Genomic DNA, 15,137 nt, shown 5'->3' on the forward strand with positions numbered 1-15,137 from the left:
ATCTTTTCACTGTGAAACTGAAAGAATTGAAAAATACGGAATATCTTAGCCGCGGGCACCCAGCAGCTGTCTGCGTACAAAAATAAAAGTGCTGTGTCAGCCTTCAGAAAATCTTGTTGACCTCGGCGGCACCACGTGGACTCCGTTTGTGCTCGTGAATAAACAATCACGTGTGTCTTCACCGTGTTCCTCAGACACGTACAGACACCACACGAGGACCATTTGTAATCTGCTTGTGATGTCTTTTGTAGTTAAAAGCCCTGATTTTAATAATGACTCTTGGGCCAACTTGCATCTGTTTTTTTTTTTTCTGTTTTCTTTTTTTTCTTTCTTCCCCGAGATGATATGATTTGCATAAGCCTCCGCTGCTTAAAAAAAAAAAATCACATTAATTATTTCTCACAGTGTGATTCAACAACCCCCCCCCCCCCCCAAAAAAAAAAAAAGGGGATCAGGGAAATATTTACAGATGATATATGGTTGGGGGGGGAGGGGGTGGATGTGCCGGAGGGTTTGTGTTGGTGTATTTAAAGCGGCGGTGGAGTAGTATCAATAAGTGATAAAGGGAAAGCTGCGCTCAGGTGTTTTCGCAGCTGCGAGGGATTGACTGCACGTTTACCAGACGCTCCGGAGGTGTTTCGCTGCCGGTGCTGTTCTTCCTCTGAATAAGAAACACTCCGGCATGTTTTAGGCAACTCAAAACGCCGCTCGAGGGACTTTTATATCTGACACGAGACGGTTCACGTTTTGTTAAACGTCGCAGGAGGTGAGCGATTCAGGGTGGACGGCGAAGCAGCTTGCGTTGTATCGCAAGCCTCGAGCCTCGTTCCACGTGCCGTTTTACCCGGGAAGGACAAAGACGGCGGCAACGCTGTCAATGACAGGAGCGCTCTTGCAAATGCAAAAACGTCGACGTGACGTCCGTTGGGTGAAGTCAGAGTAAAAGAAAACCAAAAAGATTTGTTTCCGAGCAATAGCGTGTTATTAAATGCACTCTCTTAAATGCGGTCAATCTTCTCAGCTACTGTCACTCTGAGCAAGAAAGTGAATAAACAGGTTTCCCCAAAACATCTATTCTTTAAAAAAAAAAAATAATATTTATTCTCACGCTGCTGACAACTTTCTTGATGAACCAATTAATCATTTGAATTATTAAAGATCGGAAAACGGCGAACAATGCACATCCAAACGTGCTTAAAATCCTGCGTGACATCTTCAAATTTCAAAACCTGAACGTGAGACCCGAGAAAAGCGGCAAATTTTGCTCAAACAGTCGCTTAAAAATAATTATCAATTGTAAAAAAATAGCTGCAGATTCCTTTACTGTCCGGCAATATAATGATTTGTAAGCCGACGTTTTTCAGGTCTGAATTCGGGATACAGTTTCAGCATGCGCTCTACTACGGCACGTACCGAAGCGAAATTGCCTGGCGTATCAAAAAAAAAAAAAAAAAAAAAAAAAAAAAAATGCATATAAATGTAAGAAGCATTATAAATACCAGTTTGTCTATCGAATTATTTACCGCTGCATCGTGTAATGTGGTGGTGTGAAAGTGTAATGCTGCGGCAGTAAATTGGATTCGGCAGTTAGAGTTTTGTTTTGCAACAAGCTGGCTGATATACTGCGCGTGACCTTTGACCCTTGGCAAGGGCCACATGTAGTTCACTGGGTCACTAATCTGTTGCGTAACTCTTCCAGCGACAGTTGCGTCTACTGTTAGCGTGTGTGTGTGTGTGTGTGTGTGTGTGTGTGTGTGTGTGTGTGTGTGTGTGTGTGTGTGTGTGTGTGTGTGTGTGTGTGTGTGCGTGCATGTGCATATTGCTTGATTTGTTTGTGTCTGCTTGCTTTTGTGTATGTGAACACACACGCACACACACACACACACTACAACAACTTTTTTTTCGAGTTATGAACTTAGTCAGAATATTAATAATGTCTCAGCTGCTGTTTTTTTTTTTTTTCATGGTGTCAAACAGATTTACTGGAGAGCTGCTCTTTGTGTGAGCGCAACTGTTGAGTTTACAGTTAATTTGTTCACAGTTGCTACGACGATGAAGTCATTTAGCGGTCGTTTTGCGGCCTGCGAAGAATGCTTTCAAGCCGACATTTGGCTCCGAGTAGCTCTCGTTTTACGATCCAGTAGAACTTTCATAGAAGTTTTATTTACGTAATCTGCCCCCGCGTTCGTTACGCAGATGTTTTCAGGTCTCTGAGTCACACCGAGACTACGTTCATATCATGTTTGCCCCCCCCCCTCCACCCCCCACTCAATCTGCAATAATCAGACTTACAGAGTTTAACCTTTAGCTTCGAGCGCAGAATCTTACGTTGGCAAAACTATGGCCTGCTGACTGAGAGACTCTTCTTGAGGCGTTGCTGTTGCCCGCCTCGATCGCAACTTTCTGCACCTACATCCGCAGATGAAAGCTCCGACGCCGCTCTCATCAGCGATGACAGTCTGATCTCGCAAGACATGCTCCACTTTCTGCTCCCACGGTGACCCTGTAATGGGATTGTCTGAGAAAGTGTCTTCTTTTTTTTTTCTTTCTTTTTTTTAAAGGGTATTTTTAGGCAGCGCCAGAGACGTCTCTTCAAACACTTCAGAGTTGAAAGAAATCTTTTTCTAGGTCTTCTGAGACAGTTGGTTGTTTTTTTTGTTGTTATTGTTTTTTAAGTGTAGGAACTGAATGTTGCAGAAGCTTAAATTCAGATCCAGGCAGGTCATCTCTCTTCGAGTTCATTCCTCTCTGCAGAATGAAATAGTTTAGCTGGGCGTCGCAAAACTGGACGCAGAGAGAAGAAAAAAAAAAAAAAATTCTCCCTCGTCAAACAGCCGGCATTCTCCGCATATTTCTGTGCTGCTGTCATGACGAATGCACGACTACAGGAAGCTCACAAGTGTACCTGATGAACTGTAATGTAATCCCTTCCCTTTACTTGCGAGTTAATGGCCGTGCAGCAGATTTACAGGCCCAGCTTTGAAGTTTTACAACTCCAGTTTAACGGCGCTGAATGGGAAATGCCATAATTCACCGACTAATAGCTACAAAGTTGGGGTGCATGTTTGATTGTGTCCAGATAGAGCCAAGGAAGGCTTAAAACGTGAAATTAAGCTTGTCCAATATGAAATGGATCAATGCTTTAATTCAATTTTTCTTTGAAATGCGTCCAACGCACAAAGAAAGGGGGCTTATCCTCGCGCCGATAGTGCCAACTGTTTTATTGTTGCTCGCTCAGATGACCTTTTTCCAGGCGTGCTGGATGATTTGCTGTAAACACTGAAAGGTTTTTGTGTTGCCTGCTTCAGTGCATCCAGTGAGATGTCATAACTGCTGACAGAAACAACACTGCTGTACACCTCCAAAACATCAACCCGCAACGCACTGCCGCAGCAAACGGCGATGTTTATAAGGCCGATAGGCTGTCAGGATGTCAACGCTTCAATCTCCTCTTTGTCCCGCCTGCAGGTGGAGAGCTGTGGCTCCCTCAAAGACAGTGTGGGTGTGGGCAACAGCTACACCGGGGTGGGGAGGCTGTCCATGGCACAGGTCCACAACGGAGACATGGGCGGGCACAGGGACAGGATGTCCGATGCCTGTTTCCCCAAACAGGAGAAGAGGGAAGTGGAAAACGGGCTCCCCAGAGACCCTTTCTCCTGCCGGGCGGAGGACAGCTCCCAGGGTCAGAGCCCGAGTTCCTCCCAGGAGAACGGATTCCTGCCCAGCCGGGAGGAGCAGGACTCGGAGAAAGACGACCTGATGACGCCGCGCAAGAAACGGGGGAGGCGGAAACTGGAGCGTCCGACGAAATGTGAGTTGTTGGGTTTTTTTTGTTGTTTTTTTGTGCTTTGCTGTCTTTTTGATGGGCTCTGTGTGTGTGTGCGTGTGTGTGTGTGTGTGTGTGTGTGTGTGCGTGCGTGTGTGTGTGTGTGGATACAGCAGCAAGGATCACGTGCATGTGTACAAGATGTTGAGTGGTGAGCTGTAAATGGATGTCAGGCTGAGAGGGTCTGTGCGGCTCCACACACACACACACACACACACACACACACACACACACACATGCACACGCACACACACACACACACAGAGAGAGAGAGAGAGCGTGGGGGCTGACGCTGCCAGGATTAGTAACACTGAGTGTCGCATTCATGCTGCTGCACAGTGCAGTGAAGAGAAGGCACTTTAACTGCAGAGCAAATCAGAGCTGATTACAATGTTTGTACTGTTACGTATTATTCAGAAACTTCTGCCTGCGATCTTTCACAATCGTTCAGTGTCGTCAGTGCGGTCGGACAAATGCTCTCAGTATGCACGACCAGTTGACAAGCACCATGTGACCGAAATAAGATTTAGAACATGAAACAGGCAGCTGCAATAAAAAAAAAAAAAACAGGGAGAGGTCTTTGAGATAATGGAGCGACAGGGAAAGTCGATTCCCTCAAAATATTACATTTGAACGTAATTTAATAGAATACGATGATTGCAAACAGGTGGAAACAGTCTTGGAGTCATAAGCAGTTCATTAAAACATCCAAACATTTAACGAGAACTGTGTTTGAATTGTCAGAGTAATAAAATAAAAACATTTCATTTTGACAAGAACAGGTTTTGTGCTTAGTTTGCAATTTTAGATTAAAGAAGTAGTTATTTATTGATTGGTCGCTAAAAAAAAAAAAAACTGATCGGCAACAATATTTTCTGCATTTCTTTATATCAATGAGTACTACTACTACTACTACTTTCAGTGGGACAACCGAAGAAATCTAAAAAACACATTTTGGGTTTTAGGGATTTCTGCTGGGCCATTGTGACTATTTTTCTGACATTTAACAGACAAAACAGTTAATAAGTGTCATCAGTGGCCCTAAAGTTATACTTATATTTCAAATAAAGGAACATTAGGACAGTAGGTTTTAAAGAATTTGCTATAACTTCTTAAAGAAAGTTGTTATTTTGTGGGCATTGCATGTCTTTATTAGAGCACAGAGGAGAGGCAGGAAATGAAAGGCAGGGACAACAAAGGTTGCTGGCAGGACAACATCTGAGGGGATGTTGTGGTTGACATTCTTGTGCAAAATACCTGAAAATATTTACCTCTTGAAATAATTATGATATGAAATGACAATTAATTTAAGTTAAGACTGTTGTGTAAAACCACCAGCTTCAATGCAAACTGTGCACATTCCTATAATATATCATTTTATATGTAAATAGAATTTTGGTTCCATTCATATCAACAGTGAGGATAGCATTAGCGTATAAAGATTATATAAATTACGGGGCATTGTTGTGAGAAAGTCTTGCTGACGGGTAGTTTTCAGGCCAAAATGAAGATCCCCTGAGCCGCTCCCCCACCCCCCCCACCCCACACACACACATAAACACACACCCTGAACACTCCTATCTCTGTCGGCCCCGCGCCTCTTGTCCCCAGCTTGTCCCTCTCTCGACCGCAGAGACACCAGCGATGACCTTGTTGAGGAGTGCAGTAAATAAATCGAGGGGAGGGGCCACTTGTCTCCCGGCAACCGGACTCTGCTGGGAGCTGGCAGGTCTCTGTTGTGGCCGCCTCGCCGTCGGGGGGGGGGGGCTGCTAGGTGGAAGGTTTCGTGCCCAGAACTCTTTACAAACTGAGTCTGCACTCTGGATTAACCTGATCTGTTCCTCCAGGATCGATTACTTGTACATTGAGGCGAAAAGCAGGGATAGCCCCGCACGCTGCAGGTGGATGAGTCTCCAGTGAGCGTTGGTTGGTGGCCATAATTCATACAATAGTTATAACAACATTTCACACCAATATCTAATCGGATGAATTATTATTATTACTTTCTGACCATTATTTAACAGCATAACTGAGGATCAGAGGAGGAGATCGTGACCATATTTCACATTCATGAAATCTCCTGTGTCCACTTTGAAACTCTGCCGTCAGGATTGAAGTCGTGTGTGAAGCATCTGCGTTTTTAGAGTTTAAAGTTTCTTTGCAGCAGTGTCTCCAGGAGTTCAGACAGATATGCGTGTGAACTGCTACCAGGCGGTAATTCTACTTCTCTTTAGCTCTCTTATCAGAATTGAAATCTCTGAACATGGCAACGCTCACACCATTCGGGCTACTACAAACCTCCAGTTTGTTAGAAAGAGGAACTGTTGTAGGTGGTCGGAAAGAAGCACCGTTAGCCACAGAGTCAAAGAAACGACTTCCACATACAGAAATTCAGTTCAGGGTTTGCGTGCACTCTGCAGGTCCCTAAAGACCTGCAGTAGATGTCAGCGACACGGCTGCAGCAGTCAGGTTAAGTTAAGTTTGTTATTTGCAGGCCATACGTGCACAAATGTGCTGTTTGGCTTCAGTAGTATTCGACACCTCTGACACACTAAAACAGCATTTCTTTCTTTTCGAGGAGATCAAAATCAAACGTAGGAAGGAGGCCGTAGAAGTCACGCTGTACGGGTTGCAGGTTCGAGAACAGAAAAGCGAGCGCAGTTGGTGAAAAATGCAGCAGGAGGGAGCATGTGAGGTCTTAAAAAAAAAAAAAACCGGCCCACACACTTTTAACTCAGATTACATGCTCCCTCAACTCTGCCAAGAGGTTAGTGTTACTTTGGAGGTGCAGAAACACTGTTGCACCTGCAATGATTTACCTTCCTGTAAGTGTACTAATCAGCACATCAGGCCGGGACTGGAATATACTCTCAAGGAGACATTAACGCTGTAACTTATCACGCCTGAATGGAGTGCTGGTCTGGGATAGAGATCGATCGTTTCTGTTATCCATCTGTAGGGCACAGGAAGGATCTGAGCCCCGGCTGGAGTGGAACTGTACTCCGGCAACACTAGAGCTGGAAGCCGCTCAAGCTGGCAGAGTATACTCTCTGTGGGCAACATTAGAACAGCTCCGCTCACAAACCCGGTGACCTTGGCAGTCCGCATGCCTCGCCGATTTGTTATATAGTCACTTATTCCCGATGAGGAGGACGAGGGAGGGCGGGGAGGAGGGAGGGACGGAGGGTGGGCGAAGGGTTGGGGAGTGCAAGTGGCTCAGCTGCACCGACTTGAAGAGGCTGCTAAGAGAGCAGGCTATTGTTTGGACAGGTCTGTAGGGTCCTTCACCGACAAGCCGGGTTTTGGCTGAGCAAGAAAACCGTACCATCAGAAGTCGTCTCGAGCCTCTCAGGGGCTCGAGTGTTACGATAGTTGTTTCAGGCTCTGACTCAGCAGATAGTCGTGTTTACTCAGGCTGTGCCATCAACACTATTTCAGGGCACGGCCGCCTGCCTCTGTGTGTGTGTGTGTGTGCGTGCGTGTGTGTGTGCGCGCGCGCGCGCGCGCTTGTTTACAGTCAAATTGAACATTGTAAATTAAAAACCAGAGGTGTTGGTTTTGGCTTCGTTATGTATATTTCCGCTGCTGCTGCTGTTGTGGGTGAAAAAACAACTTTTCATTAATCATGAATCCTCACTGCCGCTCTCGTGTTTCACATGAGTTGCGTCCACGCTCCCTGGCTAACCCCCTCGCTGCTCCGCTGAACGCAGGCAAGCAAACATTGCTGTTTAAGAATGAATAACATGCCCTCGTTGTGGACCTCCGCGTCTTAAATCACGGCCGAGTTAATGGGAAATCCCAACTGGGACTTTTTATTGTGTTGGAGAAATTTTTATTGCACTGCGGTTTTCAGCGCACGTTTCACCAAATATTTTCGGTGCTATTTTGGACTATCTTTACCCCGCTGTTGCACATCTCACTTTGGTTTCACAACTTCCTCTGTATACATGGATATTTGCTCTTCTCTGCAAAATTTTTGTCTCAGAAAAGGAGTTCTTACCTGTGGTACATGAAAAACGCGGGTTTTTAATATGATTTTTTTGCCAGATTTTCCCTTCATTCAACACAGTAACCAGGTCTTTCTGAATGAGTTTTAGAATCTCTAGAACAATAAATTTAGAAGCAAAAAGAAGCAATAACTTTATGACTCTTTTAAATGGACTAGAATTTACTAGTAGTACGTTTAAAATGCAGTACATACACTGGTTAGATCTTTAAAAATATGTAGATTTGCTCAGTTGTGAGAAAAACAAGAGTTATGACAACATTAAAGGTGCAGTATGCAGTATAAGATTTAAAATCTGTCTGTAATAACATTTTGTACATTAGGAGGCGATAGTGAGTTATTGTGGCATCCTGGCCGTCTGCCCTCCTGACAGTTTTTGCAGTTCGGTTGAAATTTGGCGATTCTTGCCCTGTCATTATTTTGGAATCAGAAACTTGAACATCTACATCACCATGACAGTTCGAGGAAACCGCGTCTGCTGCTCAAAATCACATTACACCATAAAAACTCCAGAAAAATGCTTGAACGGACGCTCAAGTGAGTAAAATAGGAGACTTGAGAATTGGCACAGAATTCCCAGTGGGCCTTCCCACCATTTTCCAATCCAAATAAAACGGATCAATACTTGCTTTTTTTTTTTTTTTTTACAAAACTCTACTGCATTAAGAAGAGACTCGTATCTTGATCTGGTCGAGGCTCTGGAGGACGGCAGGGAGATTTGAAGCGAAGCAGTATGCTGTTGCCTTTCGCGGCGAGGGGGAGGCACCACGCTAATAGCAGCCAGCTGTGTGTCTCCTGAAGGGGGGATATAAGGTCAGAAGTGTGACGTTCGCCAAAACAAACCTGGCCACTCTCCACCCTCATCATAACCTGGGCAGCCTCTCCAAACCCCTCTCTGGGTTGCATCAAACCCCCATGTGGCACCTAAGCACACAAGTTCCTGTGATCCTTCAATGATTTTGAACTCGGAGCACGCAGAAGGAGTTTCCCCGACCCAGTATCTCTCAGCGGTCTTATTAGTTTGACTTTAATTGGATCAACATGACATTAATGTGATGATACGGTGGGCGGAGATTAATAAAAATGTGTCACGTGGTTTATTGATGAATGAGAGGCCACTTCAGCTTCAGCACAGATACAAAAGAAAACCGATGCCAGTTCCCTCTCTGCTATGAATGATTCAGGCCATCCATTGTGTCGCTGTCTTCTCTCTAGATGTGGAGCACAAGGAGGAGGACGGGAGTGATGCAGTCAAGACCGAGGTAAGATTTCTGCTCTGTTGTCTTTGTTCTCGAGGCTGACGTAACTCTTAAGGTGTCTGTCACACTTGGGAGAGCTGTAGCTCCCTTTTTGTGTGTGTGTGTGTGTGTGTGTGTGTGTGTGTGTGTGTGTGTGTGTGTGTGTGTGTGTGTGTGTGTGTGTGTGTGTGTGTGTGTGTGTGTGCGTGCGTGCGTGCGTGCGTGCGTGCGTGCGTGCGTGCGTGTGTGTGTGTGGGGGGGTTAAGGGGGGTTGATTTACCTTTCCTGTCTCGAACCTCGTATCCTCCGCTTAGGATCGATGGTCGCGGTGCAAAACTGAAGAGAAGTGAACGAGTTTTTTTTCTCGAGTAGAAAAAGGAAAGTTTTTGTTTCAGAAATATTGAATATAAGTGGATTCTTCACCCGACTCCACCGTACTGGTATGTTAACAAAGTCGGTCCATCCAGTGTTGTCATGGCAACGTACATCTCAAGTCTTATTACTTACTCTTGATTGTAGGACCTGTTGTTTTGTGAATGAAGGGTTAGATACTGTTTTGCATAATTGTAGCTCGCCCGGCATAACGCAGCGTTTCTTGCTTGAAAGTTAAACGACAGGATTAATACAACTCTCACATCTGCACTTTGCATATGACTTGTGCTTCAGCCAGTTAGCTCAGCTTAACATAAAAACTGGAAACAAGGAGGACTGGCTTGCCTACCTCTATCCAACTACAACAAAAAAAAAAAAATTAGTCGGGCGTGCAAAAAGGGGGGTTGACGGATTATTTCTTGACTTGGACCAGTAAATTACCAGTAAGCAGTTTACTGGATCCGCTTTACCTGTTTCCAGTCTTAATGCTAAGCTAAGCTAACCAGGTGCTATACAGTGGCTACATATATGTACAGGAAGAGTGGTATCAATCTTCTCACCTGACTCTCTGCAAGAAAACAACCACACCGAAATCTTCTCATGTAAATGTAGAAAAACAAAGTCCAATTGTTCCTTTGAGCTTATTTCTTGGGCGCTGTTTATACCTGGCATTAACATGCGTCCTGGGTGGTCAGATCACAAGCGGACGGCTCAAAATTCAGGTTTGAACACACCAAAGACACCCGAGATTGAGATCTGATCTGATCTGCTCATAACACATTCAGAGGATGCCTGGGGTACACATGGCCACATTTTTCTTCGCAGTGTGAACATGAGGGACACATTTAATGACCGCCTACTCAACTTATGTCCTCTGGGTAAACAATATAGATAATATTCAAGAGAAAAATATCATACTTGATTCTGCTGAGTGCAGCTGAACTGTGCAAACTGAACCGGTGGCTATAAATCAGATGTTTACTGAATATTAATGTTGGTTCAGGCTCAGAATCGGGTGAAGCCTGACGGTTCAGCTTGTAAATTACGAACTGGAATCTATAGACCTTTACAAATGTGAAACACGTCATTAATTTCTAATAGACAGAGCTTTCAAATGAGACAAAGACGGCTCTTTTTGTTTCTCGCCTTGTGTTTGTGTTACATTACATTTAGCTGACGCTTTTATCCAAAGCGACTTACAACACACCGATGGTACACTGTCGGGAGCAACTTAGGGTTCAGTGTCTTGCTCAAGGACACTTAGGCATGTGGACAGGAGGAGCTGGGGATCGAACCACCAACCTTCCGATTAGTGTGCAACCCGCTCTACCGACTGAGCCACAGCCTCCACCATGTATGTGTTTACTTACGTGAACTTAGTTTATTTACGTGATGTACATATTTAATTGCGTATAGAGCGGGTAAGTGAGATCCGACCACAAAGGGAAACATCTGCGGAGGGTGTGAACAGAGGTACTTTGAGCTGTCCCCTTGTAATCGGATCACCCAGGACATGTGATAATGCCAAGTGTGAACAGGGCCCGTGTGTCTATAAACTTTTAGCAACATGCTGTCCCACAAAGTAAAGTGTATCTGCACCATCGCCAGACTGGAAGCTTTGCATAGACGTCTTTTTTCAAGGTCCAGAAAAAGTAGTTCTCTTGCCTTCGGACTTGTGAAAGAAATGGTACCTAATGGTGTATAGATTTGAAATATCAAATACACTTGGGAGCTTCTCGTGTGTGCTGGTGCTGGTGGCCTTGAGACTGTGTTGCCAGGGAGTTGTTGATTAGACTCCGTGGCATCACTTCCAGCCGCCCGACCAATCACGGCACCGCACGGCACATCGACACGAGTCATCATCATGTAAGAAATTAGTGAAACCCATCGCCTCAACCGCCAATTACCCACCTGTTGACCAGAATCTGTCTCGCAGGCAGATTGGACGCGCAGTTTTACTACAAATCTGGATGCTTCCTCATGAGAGAGAAACTCTTATAGGAAGAATTAAAAGCTAGTAGCTAACTTTTTTTTTTTGTAACACCTTAAACAGGGAGGTCGAGGCAGGCTGCGAGGGGGAGTTGGTTGGGAGATCAGCCTTCGTCAGAGGCCCATGCCCAGAATAACCTTCCAGGCTGGTGACCCTTATTACATTAGCAAGCGGACCAGAGAGGAGTGGCTGGCCAAGTGGAAGATGGAGGTGAGTACCCCAGCTCTGTCCCAGCCACCGTAGACAGCAGGGCGAGCGGCAGGGCGTTGACCAGAGATGCCAAGGGTCACAGACAGGGCTTGTGGTGCATTCACAGCCAAGTGTATTTGATGGGTCATTTGATATCTCATGAAGGTACCATTTATTTCCGTGGGCTTCCAGTCGGGCTCCCGCATTTCCTGGCTTTGTGCTCGTGTATTGTATGAGCCGAGGAGAAATCGCACGCAGCTGCGTCGATCACATCTGTTTGATGGTTTGACATGATTCATGCTTCCCGGATGAAAAATGTTGTGTTAAATTTAGATTTGCATCACTCCGACTGCTTTTGATGTCTTGAAGTGGAAGTGAAATGAATCGAGATTAAAGGGGGTCAGTGCATGCAAATACATAAAAAGAATTCCCCCCCCCCCCTTTTTTTGTTGTTGTTAGCTTCGCTTTGTTTCTTGGCATTTTTTTACAGGACAGGAAACATGAGAGAGAGATCGGTATGACATGAAACAAAGGTTTCTTGCTAGAATTGAACCAGGGGCCGTGCTCTTACATGGCATGCGCTTTAATATTTTTTTTTTTCTTTTCTTTTTTTGAGGATTTTCAATTTTCAAATACTTAGCAGAAACATCACACAGTGAACATCCTCGTTAATTTGAATAATCCACAGACTTTACGAATGTTTAAAACAGCTCTGTTGAATACATTCACGAAAATCCAGTTCCAGTTAGAGATCCATAAGTTACAATATAAAATAATTTCAAAAGGAAGAATTTTACTACACTGGAAAGTTATTGCCACTGCAGTCATTTCATATTTCATCCCAGTCGTTGTAACGTAAACCATATAAATACAGTATTTATCTTTCAGGAACCGTTATCGAAATCACGGTATCGATAACACTCCTTGTATCAAAAATATCCATCCGACCAATGACAATGTCTTTATTTGACCTTAATCTTTCCTCTGATCATTGAGGTTCTTTTTATCAGGAGACTCCACTTTCCAAAAACGTTTCTTGTGCGCTTGTTTTTCGGCCGAAGTCTTGGCCGCTACGGCCTACTCCTTTTTGTCACTATGGTGACAACTGTTGTTCCCTCCTCCCCGTTTCAGATCTGCCAAACCAATCATTGCTGGGTGATGTAAAACGCATCGCTACTGAATGTCTCGCCAGACACCAGATTTAAAAACTCGGCATACTGTTAAATACTCCGAGCGGTTTAATCAGCGTCCTGCGAACTCATTTGGCTGAAAAAAATTGTGTTAATTAAAAATCGGAAAGCTCCACCGCGGCCGCAGTGAGACGTTGCACAAGACAACACCTTTGATAGCAATTTTAAATAGCAATTTTAAAGGCTACGGATATGAGAAACTGTGCTCAGAGAAATATGAAATTAAAACTTTTACTGTAAACTTTTGTTATGAACAAGTGGGAAATCTCCATCCGCTGATGAGGATCCTGTGGTATGAGTGAAAGCCCCGAGTGATGAACCACTTTGTGCGATTGGTTGGTCTGTAATACTGTAAATGTGACGACAAGCTCCAAGATTTCTCTTTGTGAACACTGATCCAGTGAAATGAATCCGGCATGAGGTTAATCTTCATAAATGCGAGGTTCATTTCTCACTAACTCATGTTAAATACCACTTCCTGTAGTAATGAGATGTCGTGCAAACCTCATCTGTTACATAACAGGCAGTTTTCATAGTATCACCGTAGGGTCCTCCATTTCTTCAGCCCCCTCCCGCCCCCTTTCTGCTCCCTGGGAGCGGCCATAAAAACGTCCCCAGGGAGGAAATATTGCCAAATTAGCAGGACATGCCGGGGTCCTCCCAGTGAAATGTCGTAAAACACGAGGCCAGAGCGCAGCTCAGAGGTGGATCCTCCTGAACGAGGAGCTCTGCTAAGGCTGGGATTTGAGGGGATTTGCAAGATGCAAATTTTCCATGTGCCTGTTTTTCTTTCCGCCTTCTCTTATCTGTATTGCAGGCTTTGATCTAATTAGCATAAAGGCTGGTTTATGTTGCCTCCAAAGCTCTTCCCCCGAGCACTAATGCATGCATAGATTTAGTTTGGGATCGGCTCTTGCTACAGAGACTTTCACTGTTGCATCCCGCCTCATCAGGGACGATATGGTGGCCGAACAGTCTTGCACTTTCTCCAGGATCTCTCTCTCTTCTTCTCCCTTTTCTCTTTTCTTTTTTTCATGTGCCTTGTGTTACAGTGGACTTCTCCCTCTCTCTCCCTCTCCATTTCCCTCCCCCATTCTCCTCCTGACCCCTCCCCCAGCTATGGAAATGAACTCTGTGCTATGGATATGAGGGTGAAGATGAGGTTTGCAGCAAATTTCCAGCCCTGCTTGCAAGACAGCCTCTTGGCTCGTCGCCAACATTTTGCAAGTCCTCTCTAGCCAACCAGAATTCCTGTCGGCAATCACCTGACCCTGAATTCCCAGACAAAGAAATGTTCATGCTTTCTTTTTTTAAGCGATCCCTTCTACTCTGAGAGTGGGGGTGAAAAAAAACTCAAGCCCCACACTGGATTATGAGGGTTGCACGCTGGCGTGTATGGGTATGTGCACTGCATTGTTTGTTTGATAACATGGGGGGTGGGGGGGAATAGTGTGCATGTTTGATTAGCCTGCTTACAGCGGGGAAAAATATGCTGACTTCAGGTATTTCCATGAGAGTTGTTGTGGACCATCTGCTTTGCACAGCTTAAAGGGAAACCGTCTCTTTAAAAAAAAAAAGGAAAAAAGGGGGGAAGAGGGAGCAGGCTTTAGCCGTGTTTGGGAAAAAGTTGCTTGCAAGAAAAAAGTTTCTCCCGTGGGGCAAATATGTGCTCAAACTATTTCCTGTTTCATGCAGCACCTAGAAATGTCAGAGTAGTGATTCTTGTGAGGTCAAGTATATTTAACTTTTAAAATGTTTTTTTTTTTTTTTCTCACAATGAGTTCACCTTACATAACATTTAACTGGGGTGAAGTTGTCGTGTAGGCCTCACAGCCCTTTTCTTCCTGTCTTTGTTGCACTTTGTTCTGTTTGACTATGGACTTGGATTTACTGGAAGAACAGTAATTTCATTACTTAAATAGATTTTTAAAGGGCTTTATTACGGAGTGAACCGAGCTTGCCTTTCAGGGAGCTTCTTTTTTTTTTTTTTCTCCTGGTACTTAACAGCTCCACTTGTGGATTCATGGGGAAATCTGTTTATGTATTCATGGCTGACTTTGTAATATTCCTAATTATCTCTTAAAAGGACGCAGCACAATGAGAACCAGATGGCCTCTTTTTGCTGTGACCCCCAAGGCCACTTGTGAAATACACAGTCTTTGTATGGATCTGTGCTTAAAAAAAAAAAAAAAAAAATCAGGCTAATGAATGCAGTGGCCACATCTCTGCACTACAGAACCTGTACATTTTTAGACCGTACTTCCACCATAAAAAGACGCCTTTTAACTTTTACAATCCGATTTCTCAGCATTTTGATCTGATGCAT

At 44.5% G+C, this 15,137-nt stretch overlaps 1 protein-coding gene across 1 annotated transcript in view; it reads left to right on the forward strand.

The window, feature by feature from the left end:
* LOC138634314 (DNA (cytosine-5)-methyltransferase 3A-like) overlaps window positions 1–15,137 on the forward strand; it is a 39,051-nt gene that overhangs the window by 6,598 nt on the left and 17,316 nt on the right. The window contains exons 4-6 of the mRNA XM_069721130.1: window positions 3,469–3,811; window positions 9,048–9,094; window positions 11,496–11,642. Coding sequence (XP_069577231.1) covers window positions 3,469–3,811; window positions 9,048–9,094; window positions 11,496–11,642 — 537 coding nt within the window. The remainder of the gene's footprint in view (window positions 1–3,468; window positions 3,812–9,047; window positions 9,095–11,495; window positions 11,643–15,137) is intronic.

Source organism: Brachyistius frenatus, unplaced genomic scaffold (genome assembly GCF_029030835.1).
Source record: "Brachyistius frenatus isolate BFR_SWC_R1_liver_20210118 unplaced genomic scaffold, ASM2903083v1 Contig_257, whole genome shotgun sequence".
Lineage (NCBI taxonomy): Eukaryota > Metazoa > Chordata > Actinopteri > Embiotocidae > Brachyistius > Brachyistius frenatus.